General features: G+C 42.0%; 1 protein-coding gene across 1 annotated transcript; it reads right to left on the bottom strand.

Annotated features, from left to right (window-relative positions):
* Positions 1-3,932: 3,932 nt before the first annotated feature.
* On the bottom strand, positions 3,933-15,051 carry LRRC31 (leucine rich repeat containing 31). Its single transcript, XM_009877173.1, has 9 exons — positions 14,805-15,051; positions 13,236-13,385; positions 12,686-12,853; positions 10,056-10,223; positions 9,010-9,177; positions 8,100-8,267; positions 6,818-6,985; positions 5,461-5,628; positions 3,933-4,285 (listed from the first exon to the last, which is right to left on the bottom strand). The coding sequence occupies exons 2-9, from the start codon at positions 13,318-13,320 to the stop codon at positions 3,969-3,971; spliced, it is 1,410 nt and encodes a 469-aa protein (XP_009875475.1). The 5' UTR covers positions 13,321-13,385; positions 14,805-15,051; the 3' UTR covers positions 3,933-3,968.
* Between the last annotated feature and the right edge of the window lie 12,386 nt (positions 15,052-27,437).

Raw genomic sequence — 27,437 nt, 5'->3', positions numbered from 1 at the left:
TATTTGGGCAGTAAACAGCGCAGAGCTCTTTTTGTTTACAAGAAGGGCAAATGTGAGCAGAGATAAGCAAGCAGGAGACAAGCAGTATTAAAGCATTTGAATCAGTGACTGTTACAGTGAAAACAGATGATTTTTTGAGATCTTTTTTGTGGTTTTGTCAACATTGACTCCAGCTGAACCAGGCAGATTCTGAAATATTCTTGAAACGTCTCATCCTGAATGCACATAATCCAAAGCATAAAGGCAGCTGGAAATTAATGTGCAGGATTCTGGTGCAGTGAAGTGTTCTAGTCAGTGAGGTACAGACATATCTACAGTAAAACAGTATCTGTGGCCTCACCTACTAACAGTTATTTATATTCAGTTTTACATTCAGAAATAATCAGGACCTTGTTTGGAAATATGGAGGAGAATTCCAGGCAGTCAGAACACATGCACTTCTACCAGAACCTGCATCACCATCCTGCCTTAAAGAGGTGTAAAAAGCAGTTTTGAAATATCTCTACACTTTCACAAAAATGTTCACTGATGTTTTGACAGTCTGTAGTTACAGTATTTTGAATGACTGCAAGCTGTCAAATCCTTAGTGTTACAGCTCATCTCTAAGAGAGCTTGGCGACAGTTTGTAAAACATCTGTACAACAGGCTTGTTTGAAAGCAGGGAGCCTGCAGAACGCAATCTTCTGCAACGGGTCTGTGTCCTGGCATGTCGTAACACTTCTGTTATTCAAGAAGAACCACGGCAACCACTCCGTAATATAATTCCAGCATGCCAATTTTATATGCAACCATGTCTTTGCACAGCACTTTACACGTAACTGTTTTTCCTACACATCCAATGTCCTTGTCTAGTTTTTATTCTGAATCACTCAGTAACTCCTTAAACTCCTCCAGAGTTTTATCTGCAGCACACACAAAGCACAGAGCTGGACCCGGACCGGCCACTGTGCAGATTCCAAGTGCATGAGTGGGTGGACTAGACGATCTTTTGTCCCTTCCAACCCCAAACATTCTGTGATCAGAACCCTCTATTTAGTCTAACTGGCGGGTCGGAACTGCCTTCCTGCTCGCTCTCCCCTTGTCCGAGTTTCCTCAGAGGAGGTGGTGGCATCCTGAAGGAGGTGGTGAAGGCTGGGTCACCGAGATCCAGCTTGTCCTAGAGCTTTACCCCCAGGTAGCGCTCCCTGAATGCTGCGGCTACATCGGCATCCAGGGTATGGGTCTGATTTCCGTTTGGCTCTTGAAGCGATTGATACTGAAATCTCATTAATATGCTTGTCAGCAGGAGAGAGCTGAGAGGGCACAAAAGTGGGATGGCTCAGTTTTCATTTTCCATTTTTCTAGGTAACTGATGCTATTCTGTTTGGAGGTATCTTGTGAATTTTGTTTCACCGTAAATGAAGGCAAAGAGGAACAGAGAGAAGGATTATTCAGAGACTACTGAGGAGAAAAATCTCTGGAAGAGAGAGATTTCTGGGAATATTCGCAGGTAGACAGGACCTTTAATAGAATTGATTCAATAAAAGCTTTTAAGTGGCACAGTAGATATGACAGAATGATGAGAAGGCAAAGGACTGAGAAGAGGCGCTCATGAACCGCAAGCAGAGAGGTTGCTAGCAGTGAATCCACGCTGGGCTGAGAAGAAGGAACCAGCTGTGACAAAGCAAGGAACCCCAGTGCTGAAGTCCAGTTCAGTGAGATTATAAGAGATACCAACATTACACACAGGCCAGCTGCCCTGCTGGATTAGAGCAAGAGGTTCAAGTGAGAAGTGATTCGGAGACATTCTCATGGAACAGGTAAAGGATCAATTTTCCAGTTGGACCAAAGGCAGATTTGAAGAGGAAGGTCACAGTACAGAAAGTGATTCAGAGAAGAGGTTGGCATGCTGCTGTTAGAGATAACCGTACTTCCACACGTGACTAACTCTCCTACCTTGTGTCACCGCTTGAAAGTCTCTCATGAGGCCTGTATGAAACAGGGGCTCTTCGCTTCATTTCAGAGGTTGAAAGTCTCTCTGAAAAACAACTGATCATACACTGCAGTAACTCCCTGCTACCTCTGACCAAGACGCTTCAGTTCATGTCATATTTCTCAGAGCTGGGGCAGCCAAGTGCATCTGAAACTGGAACCAGGAAGTCCACAGAGACCCTCACATAAAATCACAGATTACGTGATCAAGAGGTACCAGCACAGCATGGTCACTGCTGGTTGACCAGCCAGAAGTTGCTGTTGGAAGGATCACCTGGACTGAAAGCTCAATACTGATCTGTGTCTGCATGGGAGAACTTGCGGAGCAGGGCCCTAGCGAGTTAGGAGAGTGCCACTGAATGATCCTGCTGTGCCTCTCCTCCAGGAGATTGCTGCAGCATGTAGATATCCTCAGAGCTAATTGAGCAGTACTTTATCCCTCAAGCTGCCTCAGGATTTCTCTAAGACTCCTCACTCAGTGGGCAGATCTAATATCCTTACTTCCTAAAATACCTTACCAATGAATAATCCCACTGCAGTCTTTGAACTCACGTGTGGGTTAACATGCTTCACTACACCAGTGACTATGCCAGAATTTGGCTCTGTGTAAGCAAATACAATAAAATGCCAAATAAATTATCTTTTTTTTTTTAAAGAAAAAACAGTCACACTTCCCAACCTTGTGCTTTTTCTAACAAGTCTTGGGCACAGATACCTTACCAATGAATAATCCCACTGCAGTCTTTGAACTCACGTGTGGGTTAACATGCTTCACTACACCAGTGACTATGCCAGAATTTGGCTCTGTGTAAGCAAATACAATAAAATGCCAAATAAATTATCTTTTTTTTTTTTTAAAGAAAAAACAGTCACACTCCTAACCTTGTGCTTTTTCTAACAAGTCTCGGGCACAGATCAGGGTGCTGTGCTCTTAGCTGTGGCTCTGAATAACAGACTTTGCTTATTTCCTTCATCTTTAGGGTAAGAATAAGAACACTGTCTACATCACAAGGTATTGCAAAGGTTTAATGGAATAATCCAGAATGCAGGAAGCATGGAGGCACTGCGGGGATTCCTACTGGCTTTCATATGCTCGAGATTAGATTCTTGGATCTGGAAGTCTGGTTTTGTGCTGCATGTCATAAGAGGGGCTGTACAGAAAATGCAGTCTGGGTAAGGCTGAAACAGCTCAGGATGAGAAGGAGCATTTGTGAAGCATCCTGAAATCTTTGCACAGCCTTATGCAGAACATCTATGGATTGCTCTATATTCAAAATCCTTGCCAAGATAGTACAACATACCTCTGATTTAACCTACCACGGCACTTCCCTTGCCCCCAAGACCTGCAAAGACACCAGTCAACTGTTTCTCACCTTGATTTTATGCCAAATTTGTAGACAGGACTCATCTACACTATGAGATAGCATCAAGGGCCAGAGCAGAGGCAGAACAAATTCTGTGCTCTCCTTACTGGACTCCAAATATAATCCTGAGTCATTGGGATGCTTTCCAGATCTCACAATTAAGTAGATTTAATGCGTTCACAAAGAGGTAAGAGTTTTAGGGGAGAAGAAACCAAAACCAGAGGTTTCAAGTATTTTCACATTAGAGGCATTTACCTTATATGCACGAAGCCACATTCCCTGCACCCCCATCCCCACTGGCACACACCCCAGCCACACACCTCCACTGGCAAACCTGCAGCGAGTTCATCTGAAACCATCACTGTTTTTTGACAGCAGTCATCTCAGTATTCACAACATGAAGATTAAGCGTATACAGAAGCGTAAGCACGGCCCAGAGAATCTGAAAGAATGTGTTATTAAATGGAATAATCCATGCATGCAGGAAGCTAAGAAACAGTTTTCTATAATTGTGGAACTATTTCAAGAGCACTCATGAGACAAGATTCCTAAAACGCGGGCAGTCTTCTCGGACTCATAATACTTGGTTCACATGCAGTTTGTGAAAGGTCTTCCAAAAACCTTCAACCTCCCTCAGCAGTCAAAACGAATGTTTCTTTTGTTGTCTCGGTTAAAGCTTTCCACTTGTTCCCGCTGCAATTCTGAGAGGACCCATCTTTGCATCCCCAGCTCGGCCAAGGCTGGCAACTTGGTCAGTGCTGCTAACAACTCGCTGAACCACGTCCCGCAGTTACGGCAGGACGATGGGCGAAGGCTGATGTCCAGCTCCGAGAGTTCTTTGAATACTGTTAAACCTTGACAGAAAACAACCCACCCTTCATCAGAGATGTTGTTATAACTCAAATCCAGCTTCTGCAATCTGGCTAGATGGCCGTCCTGCGTCACTAGTGCTGCAAGAAACGATAGACACAGACATAGTTAGTACATCCTGGCAACTGCTTAAAAGAACTATAAGTAAGACGAATAGTATTTTAATACCATATTATTTAAGGCTTTTCAGCAGTCAAACAACAAAATTCAACTCCTCAACATAAAATCCCCTGCTGCTGATCTCAGAAAGACTGTGTTATCACAGCTAAAGGAGTGTACATCATTTCAAACAACGACAATTCAAAGGGCACAGAAACATCAGGTTAAAATTGCATGGCAACCTGAAAACCTTTGAGTCAGCTGAAAGGAGGTTATATCAAGTGCCAATTAAAAGAGGCAGACAAGGCTTCACAGGGAGATTGAGAAAGAGGAAAGCAGAAGTAGATGATGTTGCATGATTACAGCCACCTCTCACTGGGGGAGATAATGTGTGTAGTAAACCCTAAAGGGAACTGGGATCCGTAAGGTACAATTGGCAAAGGAGACACCCATCAAGGGTGATGTTTGTAAAGCCAAAAGTGTTCAGGCTTCATCTCACCAGCCTTCAGATTACAGGGCATCAACAGCTGCCACACGACTATGGCCAGTCTCGGGAGCTCAAAACCCATGAGCCAGGCCCACAGAATCACAAGGATGATTATAAAACAAATGAGGTTTGTTTAAGGATCCTAGAATTTATTCCTTCATCAGGTTCCCATTTCCCAGTATTTCTCAGCAGCTAAGAGGTGTGTGACAGTATTTCTGTTTAAATTCTCCCACAATAGTTTGCAAAGCACCTAATGGACTGAGCTGGTGGTGCTTGCATTATTGGCTGTCAGCACGAACATTTTCTATTAATTACCGAACAAAAACCAGCAACTGAGCAATATAAAACTCCTCACAGACAGCTTTAAATACCTGATTAAAAAAAACCCACATGCAAACCCTACATTTCCTAAGTGCTGCCTTTTTGTATTAATAGACAAAACTGTTTAAAGATTCTTTACATTTTATCCTTTTCAGCTTTTGCACTGTGCAAGTACAGGACAGCCTTCAGCAGAATGAATACCCTTTCTGGGAAAAATACTGCTGCATTTTCCATCTTCTTTGTTCAATTTGTGCAAAAATACGCTCAGCCCATGGAACAAGTCCCTTCTGAATTGCGGTCTAAATGCCCTGGCTCCTTGACTACTAGAAAATACCATGTTATACGTACTTAGAAGTGCCAAATCTTCAGCCACCAAGTTGCAGCTGCTCAGTCTTAACACTTGAATCTCCGTTGCAAGCTTTAGTGCTCCCAAAAGCAGCTTTAGGTTTCCACCAACGCACTTATTCCAAGAAAGGTCTAATATCTCCAGTTCAGGAAGGTGAAGGGCAGCCTCAGCTGAAAAGATTAAGACCAGCAACTTGTACTTACTAAGAGAAAACAACATGGCCTCAACAGACACCTCACCGGCAATTCACCTGTAAAAAGGCTCCTAACGAGCTGCCTACTTGTGCTTAGAATTACTTATTTTATCCTAATAAAAGTCAGACAAAAGAACATAAGAAGGGCCTGCCTACAGAATCTTTAAGGACTCTGGGAGAGGTTTTTTTGTCTTCCTGCTTATGTTACTGGCTTGACCTTTTCCCCCTGAAGTCAATTTAAATTAACAGCCTGTTCTTAAACCTTTTTACATCAATTTAAAGACAACATTTTAATTTATTTTTTGCATTGAACTCAACACGCAAGGTGAAATGCTCTGTATCTTTTGACAACACCCATTTCCATGATGTCACTCTTGCATAATTCTAATGATATAAATATAGTACTCTTCCTGCAGGGACCTCAGACCAGGTTAGCGTGCAACTGCTTCTGCTGAAGGCAGCCGAGTTTTACTACAGGTTGCAGTGTCACTACTTAACAGTATAAACTATAAGTGCACAACACACAGGAACTAAGATTCCTCTGTACTGAGATTTTATGTGCCATATGGAACACCTATCAAAGCGACAGTGCAGCTGCTAATCCACCGAGATCTGCAATAAGCAGGCAAAAGAGGCTGAATTTACATATCCCGTGTTAGACTGGACTTCTCTTCGTGGCTGTGCAGTATCTTTTCTACCACTGCAGTCATTGCTCCAGTTCTTCCATTGCCCCATATTTAACTCTAACTTTTACCTGCAGTGAGGTGAAAAACCTTTAGTCAAAACTTTACCCCACTAAACTGCAAAAGCAATGTTACAACTAAACTATCATTACAGCATGATATGAAATCACCTTTTCCTTTCTTTTCCAAAATTAGGGAGCATATGAAAGCTCAGTATCAGACAAAGGCCTAAAAGGACTTTATCTTCCCATCCAGGTGTAATGGGGGAAGACATACCATGGTCTTCCCTTGTAACCAGGTCCCATGAAGCAACAGTTTCATCACAGGCTTTTTCACTCAGAATCTGGGGTATAACATAACCAAGATCTTTGCACTTCATCCAAAGGCAAACAAAGTGCTTTGTCCCACAAGAATACACAGAGAGTAGACACACTTTTAAAGAAAAACAAAACAAAACACATAAAAAACCCCCACTATTCCTACCTAGTGATGAAAATGACTTTTCACTTAAACCACAATTGCTGATGGCCACAGACTTCAACTTTGGTAAAAACCTGAGCCTGCTCAGAAGAGGATCAGATGAGACTCCTACATTTTTATTTGAGGATAAATTCAGCTCTTGAAGACTGGAGAGTAAAGGTATCACCTGGGCTATGAAAAAAATGAAGTATTTATTAGGCAGTCACCGATCCAGAACACATAAGGGTGTGTATGTTTGCCTGACATAATTTCTTTTATTTATAAATCAATCCAAAAGTCAAGGCCAAGTTTTGACACTCAAATTTATGGTGAGCAATATTTTAGTACGTAAATAGCCTTGTCATTTTCAGTAGGAATGATTAAGAAATTAGGTATTGCATACTGTGTGGAAGGCTGTCACAACACGGCTTCCTGTTGAAATTCTGTATGTGAAGTAAGGAATTTAATATTAAATGAGGTGAGTTTATTTCCAAAGGTCTTCACTGCTAACTGAAACTCCTTTATATTTATGTTGTAATTCTCTTTTAGTCAATAAATTAAAAATAAATCATTATTGCTGTTACTAATAGTTAATATCTCCCAGTGCTTCATCCGCAGCTTTACAAACTCTATTCTTAATCACGGAAAATAAGATGTGAGCAATATAAGCTTTGAGTCATGTGATTTTTTGTTGCTGTTCTAAAGAGTAAAAACCAATGTCAAAGAATTATGCTAATGCATACAGAAAAATGAACTATCTGATTGAGTGGGCAATGTCTTTTTCTTCCTCACAGTATTTATGAGTTGGAGCAATTCAACCTGGAGATCATAGTCTTCAGCTTTTCTACAAAGCACACAGCAGCAGCACCGCAAGTTCTTCTGACATCACTCTCTACTCAACACAGAGTTCACTACGGGAGTTTTAGGCAGTTACACTTACATGCACATACACACCTTGCATCCACGCCAATTTATACCAGCAGGGAAACTGCTCCTGGATATTTCTAAAATTACTGATTATAAAAACCAACAGTGCTTGGTGGCAGTTCCTACATTCCCGTCATGGGTCTGAATCAAGATGGATTCAGGTCCTGAGCTCCACATGGGATCAGACACCATGAAATCTCCTTTGATTCAGTAAAAATAAACCAACCCACAAACAAACCCAAAATATTCCATATTGAGCAAGAAAGCTATCTTTGAGAAAAATGTGCTAAGATCTGATAGGTAGAATCTCTTACACCTTTGAGATATTTTCAGAAGTCAAAATCTAGGTTCTTAATGGATTCCCTCAACATGCCCTTACACAAAATGGTCACGTCCTCTTCTGTTACACAGCACTGGTGGAGATCAAGGACTTCAAGATTTTTCAAGCTGGCTAAATGAGCTGTTGAGTCTTTAAAGCCACCACCAACCTCTTTGTTACACGATATGTCTAATTTTCTTAGCTCTGCAAGGTGCTGTAAAGCAGCGTCTGAAATGGAAACAGGAGCATGCTGGTCACAGGCTGCTACAACAGTGCATGTCACAGCTTTAGCACTTATTCACTTTAACGTCAAAGTTTGCACAAGGTATTGCAGGCAAAGCTCTTAGACTGAGCTTGAGCATATAATCGCAGCAGACATACAGTAATACCACAAAGCTTCCCCACCTATGCAACTCCGTTCTTCTCTGGAAGAGCAGGTGAAGGTGAGGCCAGCTCATCCCTCAGATCCAATAAATCCTCAGCCTTTTGCTGAAATTACTACTAGAGGTGCTAATTAGTGCCAGCATAAGACCCCCACCAGGGAGAGACACAGGTAATAAGCCCGTTTTGTACAGCTTCACCGGACACTCCATAAGTGACGACGGTGAATGTGCGAGCGAGATCAGCTCGTTAGAAGTTCACAGCCTGGCTGTGCCCCTGCCTATGGTCTTTGTAGGGAGGGAGGGAGCACGTCCAGAGAGCCACTAATCTACCCCGAGATGTGTCTCAAATAAATGGTGTGGAAGGTGACTCTCTCCCCACTGACTTTCACATGCTTGAGCTCAGAGAAGACAAATGCATCTCCTGCTGCAAGTCTCTGTAGTCTTTTATCAATCCTCAAACAGCAAATAATGATTGCCCATTAATAACGCCAAACCATCAGCGAAATCCCACCTCATTGCCTCTCTTAAATGGCTTTCAGATGTACTATTTATTCAGAATGAAAGTCCTTCTGAACAAAAAGTCTAACCTAAGCCCTGGAGGCTGTCTTGCTTTAATCCACACATGTGCAAGTTTAACTCTTTCAAGCCTGGCACTTTTCTCAGATCCTCAGCGATAACCTTCATGCTGCAGCCGATGTGTTTGTTGATAGAAAGATCTAATATTTCGAGGTTTGGGATCACGTTTAGAAATTCAGCTGGGAAAAAAAAAGAAAATAAAACTGGAATTGGTAATTATCTGGAATACATACAGATGAACTGTAGAAAAATATAGCACCATGACAAACAGGAAAAGGTAGGCTGAATTTGTCTATATGTGTGGTTTAGACTTAGTAAGTTCCTGTTCTACCTACAAACCACAGCAAAACAAAGATCAGATAGGAATCAAGAAAATCAGTGAAAAATCTGTATGAAAATAAAGGTTACAAAAATATCAGTACAGTTAGAAAAGTACAGGGGAATAAAAAGCTGGAATAGAGAGTGAAAAAAAAATTGTGAAAGACATAGGGACTGTATATTGCATATGGGCCATCTCCTGCAATGGACATGAGAGCACAGGGGCTTTTCTTCAGGGAGAAAATATCTTCAAAACACAGAATCAGATCGAAAGCACGCCAAGGATCAAGCTATGGTGAGGCAAAAGCGAGGAGGGGGGAATGAATGGTTGCCAACTCAGCCTAAATTCCCATCCTTTGGGCCTTCTTTCCCATCCCACAGCGAACTACACATTCAGATGCTTAATTTTAAGCAATCAGTGTTGGAAACTCTGGCACACATAGCTTGCTCGGGGTTTCAAAGGATCCAGAAATCTTGGGCCACTGAGGCAAACAAATTGTGATCTACATTGAGCTCTTCTTCTCCTCAACTCTACCTCACATGAACAGAAAAAGAGAACTTCTTTCTTCTTCAGAAGAAAGTGCATTAAATCTCAAAACTGTGGTAAATAGTGTTACACCATAGAGCCTGAAATTAACTAATTTCCCACTAATATTGAGCTCAATACAGTCATCATCTAAGTCAAAAAAGTCACATTTTTGTGAAGCCAGTCTCAGTCCAGCTACATGGAAACACGTACCAAGGGATTCTCCATCCTTTGCTGTCAGGTTACAGTCCATAAGTTTCAGCAGTTTTAACTTGCATCCTTTCTGGAGTTTTTTTGTCAAGAGTGACAGTTTTCCACCTATGTTACTATTCCATGATAAATCCAGTTCCTCCAGTTGAGAAATAATTTCAAATGCCTCTCCTGTAACAGAAGTGTAAGGTGATTCATTCTAAGTATCAATTTCAGCGCAAGACAAAAATACAGGTCTGGAATACATTAAAGAGGAAGGTTAGCCACTTAATTCTCAAATTACTGAGTTTTGACTGGCTTCCCAGGAAAACTGGCATATGCCATGAATTGTTGCTGTTGCAGCAATGTTGTATAAATTCTCACCTTGTCTAAGGAGCAACATTTATCTCAAGTCATTGTCACAAGACACACAGACCTGAGATTTATTCAGGTTCCCAAACCCTCATCAGACTGTTTGGCCATCACTGTAGACCTGTGTCAGGACCCAGAACGTCCAGTCTACAGGGAAATCAACACAAGTGACAAGGCTGAATTTACTGTCCCATATCGTTCTGCTCTGTTTTGGTGGGGTTTTTTGGCAGGCTTCCAGCATCCTCTGTGCTGCATCCACACATCATTTTGGAGGGGATGAAAGAAGCCCTCTCAAAAATATTTTGAAACGTAAAAGTTTCATTTCTGACAGAAATTTCTGACTCACTTCATCAGAAGTCGAGATGAGCGTTGTTTTGACACAAAAGAACTTTCCCATGATTTCAGATAGCACTAATTTTGATTACCTTCAGAAAAATTAACCTTTTCCAGGCTTGACACACCTGCTGATGTGAACTGCATTGTGCTTCTTTTCAAGACTAACATCCCGCTGCAAAATCCCACTGCAAAATCCAGCTTCCTAACTTCCTTTGTAGAGGAGGGAGGTAGATGCATATTTGCATAAATTCCTTATCAAGAAGGATCAATTAATCAGATTATATACAAATGCAATTTCAAAGTGTCATAAACAAATTTTTGAAGGCTTGTCATCAACCTAATAATTGAGAATTGTATTTTAAGAATAAAACCCTTTCATGTCTCTGTGTTTTCATAATTAATTCTTCATATAAGATTTCTAATAGAAAAAGAATTATTTCTGTTGTGAGTACCTTTGTTTCAGAGAAAAGGACACACCTTAATTTTTATTTTTGCATTTATTTTAAATGACTGCCTCAGTCTTGAATACTGAACAGTGCTCTGCACTCGAGAAGTGGTTTTGCCTCTGCAGCATAGCCCGTGTCTCTTTGACCTGGGGACTGGCATTCCAGACACATTTTCCACCCAGAAGATAAATAAAAGACTGACTCCAGGAATGGTTTCCTACTCCCTCTCACAGTCACAGCTCGGAGCAATCACAAAGCAGTAGCTGATATTATGGTTATATCTGAGCCATTGATTTCTCAAGCAGAACGTGCTGAGCCCACAAGTGGCCGCTTTTCCACAGATCAATGTGGGCACAGTCAAACAGGCAGTATTCACGCTGTTCTTAAAATCGCAGGCAGAATCAATGCAAACTGACTGCTGCGTCAAGGGCATCCCATTTTGACCGGAAATTCAAGTCCTATGATCAGTTTTGTATCTGTCTCAGAAGAGGCAAAGCCCGAAGGAAACAGCACAGAAGAACCAGCAGAATAAATCAATTGGAAATATAGCCAATAGAACTCAAAAGGGAAAAAAAGTATGAGAAAGAGTATTAAATAAATTTGAACAAACATGACAGAAAATGAAACATAGATTTTACCCTCATCAAAACTAGATCAATCATTTTCACCAGCTTTTGTAGAGATGCATTTTTCCTCCCCAACAGATAGCATGACCTGCTTTTGAGCTACCACCATACATGTCATTTTATTTCTGAGCCTTTCCTGGAAAAAGCCTGGTTATAAATGGCATAAACCCTGGTTTTACAACTCAGATAATTTTTTTAGAACTTGCAAAATAAGCAGTAGGTTTTACAATTTCTAATTGATTGAGTTTGCCCTTCTTTTAGATACGTATCAGAGACCCACTCCACAGTAAACTCCCACAGGTAAAGTGACCCAGTGTCACAATCTGAGAGCGTAACATCACCTTTAAAACCTTTACATCTCGTGCTCTGCAGAAAACAGGCTTGCAGGCACTCCAAGCAAAGAAGTAAGCAAACAGGCTTGCAAAAACAAGTCATAAAGCTCCAAGGCACCACTGCTGGTTTTAAGTCTCCTCCAAAAGACCGTGATGGTTTTTTGTGATGAGCACTCATCTGTCTTGCAGCACGAAGACCTCAGCTGACCCTACTATGACTGACTCTGTTTCAGTTCTTTTGTCTACCATTAGATATCAAAGATAGCCACAAAATACTCATCCAAATTGAAAACATGCTTTCTTGCAAACAGGACTGAACTCTGTTCCCTTCTGAATGTGAATGCTTCATAGTTTGAGGGATGAACTTGGCAGAGCTACTCACATGTAGAAGGTCACTCACAAGCCCAAGTTCTTTCTACTGTTTCACAGCAGGAGTTTACACTGCCCAGTGTGGAACAGCAGGAGTAGGATGTGGGAAGAGATGAGATGGATTACATGAGACCCAAGCTGTCTGGAAGTAAACGTAAAATAAAATCCTGTACCTAAGGAGATGACATCCTCAGCTGTCAGCCTGCAGTTGTTAAGTCGAAGGACTTTTAACAGGTTCAGATGATGAAAATGAACAGCAAGAACTTTCAGAGTCCCGCCAACATGACTGTTCCAGGACAGGCTGATCTCTTTCAGCTCTGGGAGAAATGGCAGTAAAGAAGCTGTGGGGAAAAAAAAAAGGAAGTGGATTCTGTTTACCCGTTACCCACACACCTTGGATGGCAGTAGATCTTCAGAGATACTTTTTGCAACCAACACAGCATTACAAAACCATGACAATTCGTATCTCATGTTCTTATCTGTAGTTTGAATGTAATGAGATTCATCTGCCCACAGACCTCTATGATTTTTGTATTTATATACACATTACATAGTTTATATAATTTATTAATTAACATTTCTCAGGGACCTAGGACCACCAAATGAAATGTTAAATAAAGCCATGCATGTACCAAAGAAAGGGAAAAGAGAAGAATGAATAACTGAGTAGACAAGAATTAGAGAAATGCTTGAAGTGACCATTCAAATAAAATGTGTACTAACCCAGCTCTGTTACATCTGCTGCACTTAATGCACAGTTATTCAGATCCAGATTCTTGCTGTTGGGTTTCTTTCCCAGTTTTTGCATGAACTGGTTAAATCTTTGCTCACCAGATGGTGACTCTGCTTCAGTAGTGAGATGTGAAAGTCCATCTGAACAAGAAATAAATAGGACCCTGGTTACCTCCGCTAACAAAACCTGTAAAACCTGTCTGTGGCTACTGGAAGAACTAAACCTATCAGTAAACCCAGCTCTATCAGTGTGGATCAATAACCTGAGTGCTAGGATCACTATAGATCAGATCACTACAAAGATCCTGATGCAAAGTGAGAAAAGAATCTCTTGTTACACAGCTCCAAGCTACCTCATGCCAGCGACTTTGGATGTTTACACTGCCAGTTTCAGGATATGAACTTCATGGAAAACTCTGAGCTGCAGCTGTTCTGGATGCACAAGTGGTACAAGCACCTCTGTGTGCCTGCGCTGTAGCCACACTGCTGCAAAAGTCTGTGCTTGCCAGGCTAGTGTCTTCTCTCCTGACAGCCTGCGTTCAGTTTCATACTTTGTCACTGTAAGGCAGTTTCTGCTTTTCTTGGCTTTGCAAAGCAAACCCACTTACCTTCTTCCATGCAGTTTGTACAGCAAGCAAAATTGCCTTTATTTTCATTGCTAAACTCTTTAACAAATCAGTAATTTCATCTCATCTATAGCTGGAAAAAACCAGCCAAAAATGACACAAAGAGCCATCCCACTCCCAGTAGCTATCTTCTCCTTGTTTCCCCAAACGTACCCAAAACTCTTAGCACAAAGGACAGGTTCTAAGCCTCACCTTCCAGCTCCTTCTTAGAAACAGCCTCATTCGCTCTGGTGTGGATGTAAAGAGTGTTCTTGGTGTGCAAAATAACGTACAGGATGAATTTCCATTCCCCTCCCCCTCACCAGTATTAAGTGGTAGGAAACATGTGCTCTTGTTGTCTTCAGATCACTTTAGCAGCAGGGTGGGCAGAGACAGTTCTTAAATACCAACCAAGCTGCTACTCAGAGCTTGAAACAGCAAAAAAAAAATCTCTGAAACTGCTGAGCTGGATCCAGCACTGATCTCTCACATCAGAGATCAAGAAGGAGGTCACCCAAAAGTTTACCCCTCCTCAGCAACATGGATCATAGAATCATAGAACAATTCAGGTTGGAAAAGACCCTTGGGATCATCGAGTCCAACCACTGACCCTACACTGCAAGGTCACCCCTAAACCATCTCACCCAACACCCCATCTAAACGACACTTGAACACATCCAGGGACGGCGACTCAACCCCCTCCCTAGGCAGTCTGTTCCAGTGTCTGACCACTCTTTCTCTGAAGAATTTCTTCCTAATGTCCACTCCTCGCATCACACCTATCAAGTTTGAGGGTATATCCTTGACAAAGTTCCAGACAGGAGCAAATGCTGGCTAAAGGATAAACTGTAGGCAGCAAGGCACAGGATTTTGGCCAGCAAGAAAAACAACTGATTTTCTATGAAATTAAAACACATACACATGCACATATATTTCATTATTGTCCCCTCATTACCTGCTACAGAGAGATCTTCCTTTTCTCTCTGATCATCAGCTCCAGAGTTGTTTATTTCTGTTTCTTCAATTTCCTTTTTGTCCTTGCCTTCAGATTTCCCAAAGTCAAAGCCCCTGAGGAATTGTTTGATGGCTGAAGGCTGCTCTTTTCTTTTTCCAGAAGACCTCTTCCCTTGGAACTGTTTTATAACAAAGCCAAAGGGGGAACTCTTAAGGATGTCCTCTTCATGCTTATCCTGGCAGTTCTGAACATCATCTTTCAGAGGATTAGCAGACATAGAAAGAATTAGTTTTAGTAACCTTTACTTCCGACTGCTTTCTTTCATAATGGCAGGTGCACTGAGAATTACCTACGATTCCCTCCATGCTGATCTCAGAACAGCACTGTTTGGTAGACTGGACTCTGAAACCCTTTCCTCTCCTTCAAAAGGAACTGGGAATTAGCCCAGCAGACTCAGTGGTCCCAGTTCTCCACGGTAAGAGTGCCGCTCTCCGCTGCCTTGTTAGTGCATCATTTAACCTCTGGGTTTGGTTCTTTGTCTTGTGGCCACATTAAAGAAGCAAGGCTGAGACATCTCCATTCTGAGGGGCTAACAGGTTTAAGTTTGGCACCAAAGTGATTCTTCACGCCAAAGGCCAGCCCGGCGGTCAGGAAGGTGAGAGGAGGAGGTGTGCAACAGGGAGTACAAGGACACTCTTGCCTGAACAATGTCACAGGCTCCCAAGCTCAGGGTGAAACATGTGAACAAACCTCCATCAACCCAAGAGCAAAGCTGAAGCGATAGTGCAGAAAACAACCAGACAGCGTATCTACTGCCACTGGGAGGGTGTCACTGCTGGAAGAACACAAATCCCCCAGAGAGCTTGTCTGGAACAATTCAGTACTATAGCGACCTCAGTTCCAATGATTAATTCACAGGTTAGTTTAAGTTTGACATTTCATTTCATACACATTCTTTCCATATTTGTTTATACTACACAAGCTACAGCATCATCCTGTGTGAAGCTGCCTTGCTTTTCTCTAAACATTAATTTAATGCTCTGTCTTTACTCTTAATTCTAGCACGTGTCCCCAAATAGATACTTTTAAGAGAGAAGTCATAAAAACTCAGCAAGCATTCACTAGCTTTTGCTTTGGTAGGACTACGTGGAAAAGACGTGTCTCAACTCCTGCTGTGTGCCATTGACTGCAGGGGCTCAGCCCTCGATCCCGTAACAGGCAGAACAGACTTCTGTGCTCACACAGATTCCCTCTGCCCCAGTAGAGATGCTCACACAGAACTCATTCCACAATTTGCTGTCATCCATAGAGTACATTACAACTGTTGGTTATACACAGTGTCGCTGGCATCAACTTGACAAAAAAGAGAAACACGTGAAGAAGTATCAGAAACCTCGTGACCTGCACAGTTTTCGTATTATACAAAAAGTCAGGTCAGAGGGAAAACACCAAAATAAATCAAATGTTTTTAGGTACACATACTTTTCTCCGTGTGTATGTATATGAAGGTCGCTACATATACTGATGTATATATTTGCATGTAAATTTTCTTACTGGGTTGGAATTTATTTGCCATGATACAAATGTTCAAGGGCAGAGCACTTAAAATTACAAAAAGCAGATGCATTGTTTAAAGTCTTGCTCTTAATGAGCCTGTCACAGTTGTATTTTATTACAAAAATTATACAAAACAATATACATAGATGCACACGCACGTTTCCAGAGCTGTAAAGCAACACTGGTTACCCTGGCTGTGTTTTCACTCTGTAAAGAGGCATTATTTTAAACAAACATACCTGTATTTTCCATTGATACGCCTGAGGATCTCTTTCACGTTTTACAGGATTTTCAGGGCTTGCAGGAGAAGAGCCATGACACGCAAACAAAACCTCACTTCTTTCCCTCATAGGACTTTCCACATAGAAACTCCTGACAGAAAACTGTCTTCCTTAGTTCGACAGAGCGGCTCCGCACAGGTGGTTTGTGGGCTCTTTCCCCGATGGTTCTGTTCCTCGGCACTGTCTCCCAGCGTCAGCCAGCTGTCCCCGGCCTCTCTTTTCTGGTGAGGGGGTGAGAAGTCCATTTAAATGCTCGGATCATGTCCCAGCCTGGATCACTCACAAGACAGAAATCAGGAAGTGGCAGCACAGGCTTTGATACTGCACGTTCCCCACTGCATGGCCCCGAAACAGCTGCTGTTAGAAGAGGCTGACTCACCTTCTCGATCAGGTTACAAGACTACCTGAAGAAAAGCTCTTTGTTTTCCCACCCTTTTTGTCCACACTGGTCAGAAATACCGCTGGAGGCCGAGCAAAGCCGTGCTGTCAGCAGGATGGTACCTAGTTCAGTAAGAAAAAGGAAGACAGAGGACTAGTGAGCTCCTGTTTGGTTTAGGGCAACAGGAGACATGAGAGGAGAGGTCACACCGCATCAGTCAGCACAACCTGCTTGTAGGCAGCAGCAGGATTCAACACCACGATGCAATCACTTGACACATCACATACAAACTTCACTACAACTTTTTTGTCCATCTGCCCTAGAACCCGATTTTCTTGACAGTAAATGTTACAATTTCTAGCTTAAACATCTAATGGCTGTTTACACCAAATTTCTTTGGCTTTGCTGATTCTTTTTCATCTAGGGTCTCTTCACTTCTGTAGGTTAAACCAATCTCTTTTCATCTCCCTCGTGTGGCAAACTCTCCATTTCCCTTATCACTTCCTGCTCACCTTTGCACCTGTTGTAATATAATACAAGGGACTCTTCACTGATAAGTATACATAAAAGACATATGCAAACTGGAGTGGGTTTGGTGGAGAATGATAACACTGGTCAACAAAACGAACTAGTCTTTGAAAGCAGCTGAGCAGACACCAGCCGTGAGGACAAGCTTGACTCAGTGTGTCAACATATGAATGACTCAGGGTGGAATGAGGCACAGGGAGCTGACAGGAGCCAACAGGATAAGAGAAGAAAAAGTGAATATCGGGAAAATCCTCCTGCCCAAGAGAAGTACATTTACAGTAGGGAAAAAACCCACCATGATGAACCATGCAGGAATGGAGGAGACATTTGTATTCCCACACAGAAAGGATCTCCAGGTTGGTTTTAGGATTTTTCAACATCAGGAAGTGGTTGTCCTGTCCCAGTTTCTGAAACTAGCACCTCACTATAGACCTGTGTCCGCTGGGAAAGATCACCTCCCCGTGCACTACTTCACTTCACTTCACTTCACTTCACTTCACTTCACTTCACTTCACTTCACTTCACTTCACTTCACTTCACTTCACTTCACTTCACTTCACTTCACTTCACTTCACTTCACTTCACTTCACTTCACTTCACTTCACTTCACTTCACTTCACTTCACTTCACTTCACTTCACTTCACTTCACTTCACTTCACTTCACTTCACTTCACTTCACTTCACTTCACTTCACTTCACTTCACTTCACGTGTTTGGGCATTTCAGCTGCACAGATTATGGGAAATCCCAACCATTTCTGTTGATAAGGAACTCACTGAATTTAACAGCTCTTTTCTACTTCTTGTGCTTAACAACGGAGTGGCCAATGACGAAAGAGAGACAAAACAGCCTATTTTGTGAATATCTGCCAGGATCTGCTGGCCCAAGACACTTCACACCTGCTGCAGTTCACTGAGAACCTGGAATGGCAATATTTGATAATCTCCATTGGCTGGAACTGGGGAACTCCTTAAGCATGTTAAGCACCAATTACAGTGGTTAGGCTGGGCTCTGACATCAGTATGTCAGGTGATGTGTTCCTCATTCAGAAATTTTTTCGCAACTTCAAGCTGTTGAACGATAGTGAAAAGACCTCACGGCACCGTGACAGCATCGCTGTAACCCAAGGAGGAGGGAAAGGTAGTTTCGCAGTGACCCAGTTTCCTTTTCCTAGAAAGCAAATCTTCACCTTTTTTTGTCTAGCAGATACAAGGGAAGAGGGGACAGCAAGGTTATCCCAAAACAAAGCAGGATAACTAGAGCTAGGTGGCTACACTGGGCTGAAAACGTTAGAATTATTCTGCAGCAAGTGCAGGCCGTGCTGTGAACACGCAATAAATCAGAGCAGCCAGGCCCAGCCGTGCCCCTGTCAGCTGCCAGAGTGGGCCTTGCTGTGCTCTGTCCTCCGAACACGTGCCCTGCTCCTGCCTCGCAGATCTCTGCGTCTGCTTCTTGCGGTACGTCACGGATAGCACAGGGCAGGCTTAGCTTTTGGAGTTCAAAAATAATAAATGCCTTCCCCTTCCTATCTAGTTAAAGGGTTTGTGACCATCTGCCGAGTGCTCAGTGTCACACTTGGTTATATCCACTCTTGTCTCTGTAGACCTGGGGCAAGGTTAGGAACAGAACCAATTTTAAGTTAAAGTTGCATCCCACACAGCATCCACTGGCGAGAGATTAATGTGGATTTTTGTACTTTGCCTCATTGTGACTCCTTAATCCGGCATATATTCCAAAGAAATAATGCCATTAGAGGATTAGTGCCACAAGTTCATTTGAAAAAAAGGATTTGCAAACACTGAAATCCTATATTCTATGTACTTAATCACTGAGTATCATTTTGGGGATTTCCTCTCCCTTTAGTAGTGTCTCTTTCAATGAAACCCAAGTAAAGCAGCAACTCTGTTTTGGACGGCCCTTATTATCCATTAAAGAAAAACAAAGCCCCGAGCATCTGGTTAAAATAACACAGAATCTAAACACACTGGACTAAGCTCATCCTTGCTGTCCTACAATCATCGCTGTCGTAGTAGGGAGGCACTTAGTCCATTATTTATATGGAATTTAATGATTTTGGATAATTATCAGCTACGGATTTTTAATATTCTGAGTCCTGTAGCATTAATAACACAAGAGACCCTTGTTTGCTTCTAAAGCAGTTCCCTTCCCCAGCTTTGCTCACAACCGGTGGAACCACTGTTCTCCTCGCTGTGGAGGAGAGTGAATCCCTGCTGCGTTACTCTTTCTCCCTTTCCTTAGCACACACCTCCGCTGCTCCGTTCCCCCTTTCTGTGTGATGGTCACTGCTTGCAGCAGAGCAGCCTCTTGCCTGGCCTGATTTGCTGCAGGTTGCCTCAGTGAAGTGGGCAGTTGCACGGGCCAAGAAATTGCTGGGGGTGGAAGAACGCTTATGGCCCCATTGCTGGCTTTGCCAGCGCCAGGTGACTTGCTCTTGGGCTGTGCTGACTCAGAACACGCGTGCCAGGAGCTGCTGCCAAATGAGGGTAGGGGAAGAGGAGCCTGCTCCAGTACGAGGTTCACCGTCCTCATTTTTCCCAGCCACATACATCAAACCATGCCCTCCACAGCTCTTTCTATCCTCTCTCTCCTGCTCTGTCCCTTCCCTTCATCCTCCAACTCTGACCCCTTAGAACTGAGGCAGCAAAATTTAGCTGGCACCGATGCTGTGTTGCCAGCACCACAGTTACCCGTCGATTTGAAGTCGACTCCCTTTGCACCCAGGCAATCTGCAGAGCAGCAGGGATCAACTTCCAAGCCAGACAAAAACATTTGGAAGAGATCACAGAGCGATGGGCTGGTAGGACACTCCCTGAGGACGAATGAAGAGACACAGCTGCATTTGCAGAACCTAGGTTAGGAAATAGAGCTTGGGTTTCCAGGTAGAGCTCAGTAGCGTGCTGCCACCTGGCTAAACACTTTTTTTCACATATTCTAACACTTCTCTGGAGCAAACTCATCCCAGACTTCCATTTTCGTGCCTGAGGATTCAATTTGGTCCAAGGTATCAGAGTGTCCTCCTTAAAATAAATATTTGTCCTCCTGATTTTTATAGCACATCAGCCTACAGTAGTTCCTGAGGCAGCTGTTTAAAATACATTTCACTGGGTTATGAAAACTAAGTTCAACCCTCTCATCATTCCATGTTCACATACAGACTGAGCAGAGGAGGGGTTGGAAGGGGCACTGAGAATATACAACCTTGAGTTCAGGAATGCACACACCTGAGTAACCCTGAACAGTCCCCTAAGTCAGGGAGACTTTTCATGGGTGGAAAGGCTGAGGAAGATTTTGACATTTCATTGTACTTTGACCCTTTAAAACATAACAAAAAACCAAGTTATGAGACTCGTTGCTGGCAAGCAGAGGGGGGCTCTGCCTCACCGGAGGGGGCTGCGCACTCGGCAGGACAATCTTGCAAGCGCATGTGCTGGATGAACTTACCACAAGCTGGGATGTCTGACGGCCCCTGTTGCCACTGATTTATTACAGTTCTGAGAATTTCAACCTTGCATTTATGAGCACAAGCTGCTCAACATTAACTGTAGAATTCTGAAACACAGTCTTCTTTTCAAAGTCAGAATTTACCTTACTTACTGTAAAATAATAGCAATAAGTGCAATTTTCCAACTACTGTCTTAATATTGAATATGCATTTTGATTTCCACAAAAAGCATGACTAAAAGATCTATCACAGCAAATGTATATTTATATGCACAATGCAGATATTTTTAAGAATCTGATATTGAGTTAGTCTTTTTAAAATGGAACTAAACACAAACTTACTACTATATTGTAATAGAAAATGAAACATCTTGATGAAGAAGATTCTCAGGCTGGAAAATTCTTTTTAGTTGAACTTATGCCAGGATTAATCTCTCTTCAGTTAATAATTTACATGAATGGGTAATCTGCAGAGTTCATGCAAGGCCTGCAAACTATATTAATTACTAGAAACCTAATTAGAAATCACCAGAGTCAAAGGATCAGTATTCCTTCCATACGGTACCATCTGGTACAATGGGTCTGGGTAGTTCAGCAAAACTCCCCATTGCATTCTGCAGAGCTTCAACCTGAATATGTGTGGCCAGAGAGAGAAGGTTTATGCTGATAGATAAGCTGGTTCTAAAACTTTTTTAGGTTCATCCTAAATGACAGCATCTGAGTCCCTGTATTTCTAACTGTTATTTCAAAAGTTATTTAAAAAAAAATAGTTTTTACTAAACAGTTTTCTTACTGAATGTGATACCAACGCAGTTGTAATTTGCCTTTCTACATCCAAAAATACCTTAAATCTACACACAGGACGAGAAAACAAATTTCCAAACAAGCAATAATGAACATATGCCACAAAATGATTTAAAGATATGTGCATGTATTGTCATTTGCTTTGTTAATTCTTAGCCTAAGGTAAAAAGGCATGTCCGATGAAATTCCATACAGGATAAAAATATGGCAGAGCGCAGCTCCCATTCCCTCAGTGTGCAGACATGGGAACGGCTGTATCATTTTACCAACTGATTCGCTCTTTCAGCACACAGACAGTTTGAAAATTGTGAGCAAAACATTTCAGTCCTTTTAGCCACACAGAAAAAATCGAGTCTTTGAAAACTATGGTTTTAACTTCTATGGTTTTAAATTCCAAATATTTTGATTCAGGGACACATAACATCCAGTAGTCTTTCAACGTGCCATGTTTGGTCAATTGAATTTTCAAAGGAACTTCATGGTTAGCCATATTTCATCTTTTAGGTTCACCCATTAGCTTCTGGAATTGAGATCAGCCATGCCAAGTAAAATTAAGTAGTTTCAGTTTTGCCCCTGTTTAGCTCCAGTTCTCTCTGACTAATTCCCAGTTTTCCACAGGGAATGAGACAGCTGTGTAATCCACCTGGTCTTTCCAAACTTTTCTCACAAGCTGCGGTAAAGGCAGTGCTTTTCTACTGAACAGCCAATTGCGTTACAACCTGTTACCCTTCTAAGGAGCATTTGCTGATCTTGTCAGTGTGTATTTAGTACAGGTGAACACAAAGGTCACGCAGTTCCCTCTTCAGAGGGTCTTGCAACTCAGGAAGGAACTAGAGCACCAACCCTGCAACTAAGCAAAGGGCTGAGAATTGGGGAAAAAAAAAAAATTAGTTCCCAAGGAGTGCTGCAGCTTAAAGGACAGAGGGTGATAGAGCCCTGGCACAGGCTGCCCAAGGAGGTTGTGGAGTCTCCCTCTCTGGAGACATTCAAACCCCGCCTGGACGCGTTCCTGTGCGATCTACTCCGGTTGATCCTGCCCTGGCGGGGGGGCTGGACTAGATGATCTTTGGAGGTCCCTTCCAACCCCCAACATTCCGTGATTCTGTGACTCTGTGATGTTCTGCATACCCAGGTCATCAGATGATCACAGTGACACCGAGACATGGCTTTGCTCATTTCCTTCTCCAGCTATTTTTCAATTTCTCATGACCGGACCCAAAGGCAAGATCTCATGTGTTTCCAAGTCAGATGTGCCACGGCAGAGTCTGCTTATTGTTTCTAATCCCAAGATTCTAGGAGCTGATGCTTCTTCAAGCTGATTCTTGGGATTCACAGCCTACCTGTCCCAGACTACCCAATCCAGCCACCAGAGCACCCCGTTCCTCACCTACGCTGCCAGTTGTGAGCACTCTGCTCTTCTAGTTTAAACCTTTTGGGGGAAACATGGGAAGATGCAAAGTTTGAAAGAACTTAATGTCTGAACACAACGTCATTTTGGAAACAGAGAGGGTGATCTGTGATAAAGAAGCCATTTGCCAAGTTTTGTATCAGCCTGGCTCACTTCATTACATGGAAATAAGTCTCCATTTAAGTGTATGTTGCTTCAGTGAACTTCACAAGGAGAAGAAACAAGGATTATTACTCTTCCAGATTCCTTGCTTATGACAGACAGTGGTTAGAAACAGTGGATTAAAACCTGCTTAGACTCTAGTTTAGCAGGTTCTCTACTTATGCAAATCCCTTCCAGCACTGCATTTTTTGTAAACAGTATAATTCTTGAATTGTACCAAAATTATCTTACACAAATTTTTGCCTTACATTTTTTACATCCCATCAGCTGAACCATGTCTGTCACTGATTTTGTCAAAAGGGAACAAAGAAAATTCTGACCCAAATAAGTGCTTACAAAAGGTCTAGTGACAATGGTAAGACCAGCCCTACCCTAGCGCACGGAGCTGATTCCACACTGCTAACCCTTGCTGACACCTCGGGAATTATGAAAGATGTGACAGTAGCATCCACTTCTTTTGAAATTAATTGAGAAAGAGTTTTCCTCATTCTTAATTCAGCTTTAGAATAGTACATAAGCTGCCAAAGACTGTTGGTTTTTTGGTAGCATTCCTCCAACTCTTTGTGGTCTATGACGAAGTGATGCTCTTTTGGAGCATCCTACACCAGACAGGTCAATTTCAGTTTTGAGGTTTCTGCACTGCTCGCCACAGAGGTAACCCCAGGAATAAGTGTTGGCAAGAGCATGAGGAGAGCAGTGCGACACCACCCCCACCTTTCACATCAGTACGGATCTGACTACAAACACCACATATCGGGTGGGAGCATCCCCTCTGGGCAGAGGGATCGGTGTCAGCATTTCCCCACTCTGGTTCCTCCGTGCAAAGGGGATAACATGGGACTATGCTGCCCTAAACCATCTTAGCTAAGTGACAGCAGCTGACAGACCAAGGCCCAGATCAATGTGACACACTCACATGATTTTCTTCTATCTCCTATGTCCCACTCTCCCTCCTCTGCCATTTTTCCTGTTGGTGAAGATGACCAGGAGACATGCAGCCCACCGCACGATTTGGAATTACACCCCTGCCTGATGCCTGTGAAATCCAGTCAAGAACAACTAGATCTCCTCTGGAGAGGGACCATTCAAGGATCTTTATGAATTGTGGTTGTCACACTTTCCTGCAGCACACAGCAGTCCTGCTTCTGGGCCAGAAACCAAAGGCAAATCCAAATTTCCCTCATTAGGTAAAACAGGAAAAAATAAAGAGATATATGCTTATTATAGTGCTGGTTTTGCTTGTCTCAGTAAGCAATTTTTCCTAGTATTAATTTTTTGGTGGTTTTCCTGAAACGTGATTCACACAGGCTAAAATACCTGATGAAAAATAGATGCTGATGCAAGATGTCGCTTTTAACTTATTCAAGCAACCCCATGTCTTACAAAGTATTTGCTTCAGCCTCACCCAGACAAGCTTGAAAAATCTCAGCAATTTTTCTCAAGCAGATCACGTTTCAAGACCACATCTACTCAATTACATCTCAAGTCACAGGCTTCTGGAGACAGTTCGAGACTAAGCGTACTGAACACAACATGAAAATTACCTTTAAGCCTAGAAGGTTCCTACAATGAAAAGATTTGGACAACCACATGAAAATTATTCTCAGGTTATTTTAGCTGGTCTCTTTTTTCAAAAGGAAGTCCTAAAATTATTTTTTAAACTCAGCATTGGATTTTTTTAAAAAAAACAACAATGACTGAGTGTGATTTTCTTCTTTATAAATAAAGTCCAGATAGTAACAAAATAGCCACAAGAGTATTTAGAACAAAAACATTTTTGAGTCACAGTCATCTTAAGGAGAAAAAAAAAAATAATAATTTAAAAAAACCCACATTAGATAATCATATATGTATTTTGTGCTACATTATAAAGAAAAAAGTTTGTTTTCTGTAAGGACATGATGAACTACAGCAGAATTACATCCCTTTACTAACAACACTTCCTTGAGCACGATTTTCACTAGGAATGAGTCCATTTTCTCCAGGTTGAGGCATCGTGTTAGTATTTGAGAGGATAAGGGACAATTTTTTGCTGTTGCAACGAGTGCTTGATGAACTTCCGGCAGTGAATAAGAGATTAACAAACACCAGCTCTGACATTTCATCAGCTGACATGGATATTAGAAGAAACTAACTCCTCCCTGATATTTTAAAATTTGCTACTTCCTAGGCATTCATTCTGGGAGCCAACACATTGACAGTGAGAATTAAAGAGTAAATTGCCGGCTTGAGCAGTATAACCATCTGATCCCTGTGTTAGCCTCACAATATGCTTAACAGGATTTCCCTCTGCCAGCTCCCCCCAATCCAATCAGATACACAGGTCTGGGATAACATGGACCTGGGGTAACTGCTTTTGCCAACACCCTTTCTAAAAATCAGTATAAACAGGTAACACAGTGTGTGAGAGCTGGGCAATTGTTACCCATCTCTCATATTTCTCGTTGGAACAGGAAGATTTTAAGTGAACGCATCAAGCATCTTAAAAGCTAACAACAGCTTAGCAGGTTAAATGTAAAATAGGTTTATCAGATCAGTGTGGTGCTCTTCTTGTAATTATGTTTTTACAACCCCGTTAGGGGATGGTATTGGCGAAGGGCTTGTGATGTCAGAGTGGGTAGGGCTTAGAAGCAGGGATGAGGGCTAATCAAGATAAATTCAATTTGTATTTAAAGTAAAGTCAGCGTTAGTTAAGGCAGTTTTTGACATGTTAATCTTGACGTGTTTTAAAAGCTGCCAATCACATTACTGAGGCAGCTTGGAAGGAAGACTTACCGTGAAGGCATATGCTCTTGGACGTTCATGGCATCTTAATTTTACCCAAAACTAAGGTCTTCACATTAAATGTAAGTATACATGAAATAAAAATTACAAAGCGTTACTTTTTAATGTAAATGGCGATGCAATACTTTCTAAGCAACACCAAGAGGTGTAGGATGTTTCAGATTTTGATAGGAAAGCCTTATCTCACCATAGAAACAGAGCAGATCAGAGTGGACTAGTTCACGTGTTTTTCTTTAAGAGCAGCACTGGAATGTAGAGAGCAAAGTTAAGAATTGGCAGGGGTGATAGAGAAAAAGTAAAGTATGGGATTAACTATGTTCTGATTTCTCAGAGATCTGCTATATGTAATCTTATGGGTAAATAATCTGCATATTTAGGTGCAAATGCTGTATTTTTTGTGACAAACAAGCATTTAAAGATCGATTTTACAAATGGAGGACTTCGGGAAGGCGTGTCATTGCATGTTCAGTATTTTTCTAGAGAACTTTGGATACAGATCGAATTGCTTAACGTATACGCACAAACATTTCACTGCCTTGTCTAACCGTGACAAAATTTTCTTAAATTTAACTGCCTGTTAATAGACATGGCTTGAGCTTTGCGCTAATTCATCTTTTGAAACCACAGTAGATAGATGTCAGTATTTTACAGATACTTCCTCGAGCTGTGGATTTTCTAAATCAGAGTGCAGCCAGACTTAATCAAGGCTGTCATCATACTGATATATTTGGCTGGTTTTGTCAGATTTACCCAGTTCAAGCTTTGCTTGTGTGCATAGCCATCCTAACTAACCGCTGTGCCAGCACCTTTGTGGAACACCAGTCTGGGCAGTGTGATATATTATCCTAACATGAGGAGAATTCCTTAGATTCTGTTATTATCTTAATGCACGGCCAGAATAACCGTAGACTGAGAAAGGCCTGGGCACTGTCTTCAGAGCTAAAATTTCAAGTTCCTCGGCTGCAGAACGTGTGAATTTTCATATCTCCCCAGTGTCCCAGAGATATGCAAAGAGTGAGAAAGGCAATCCTAACTCCAGTAATTTTATCATGGTCTGATCCTGCAAACTGGAGCTGAAAACATTCAGTGTGTTCAACATGGTTATTTCTGAGTTTGTTTACAGAGTCCCTTCCAGCCTAGGCCATTCTGTGATTCTATGATCAGGTGTGCAATTTCATATGCTAATCTCACGAGGGGAAAAAGTTTGTATTAAAACTTATGACTTGATGTATGAGTTTGGAAAGTAACAAGTTTCAGTATCTGACAC

Source organism: Apaloderma vittatum, unplaced genomic scaffold, assembly GCF_000703405.1.
Source record: "Apaloderma vittatum isolate BGI_N311 unplaced genomic scaffold, ASM70340v1 scaffold5779, whole genome shotgun sequence".
NCBI lineage: Eukaryota > Metazoa > Chordata > Aves > Trogoniformes > Trogonidae > Apaloderma > Apaloderma vittatum.
The sequence above is the reverse complement of the archived record's forward strand: the minus strand, read 5'-3'. Positions and strand labels throughout refer to the sequence as shown.

What these genes read in the sequence shown, in the direction of transcription:
- LRRC31 (XM_009877173.1), bottom strand. Translation starts at nt 13,320, where the DNA reads ATGCAAAAACTGGGAAAGAAACCCAACAGCAAGAATCTGGATCTGAAT. An exon ending in AGACAGCCTCCAGGGCTTAG is followed by an intron (nt 8,268 to 9,009) that starts GTTAGACTTTTT and finishes TTTCCATTTCAG; the next exon opens with ACGCTGCTTTACAGCACCTT. An exon ending in AAAGTCATTTTCATCACTAG is followed by an intron (nt 5,629 to 6,817) that starts GTAGGAATAGTG and finishes TAATCTTTTCAG; the next exon opens with CTGAGGCTGCCCTTCACCTT.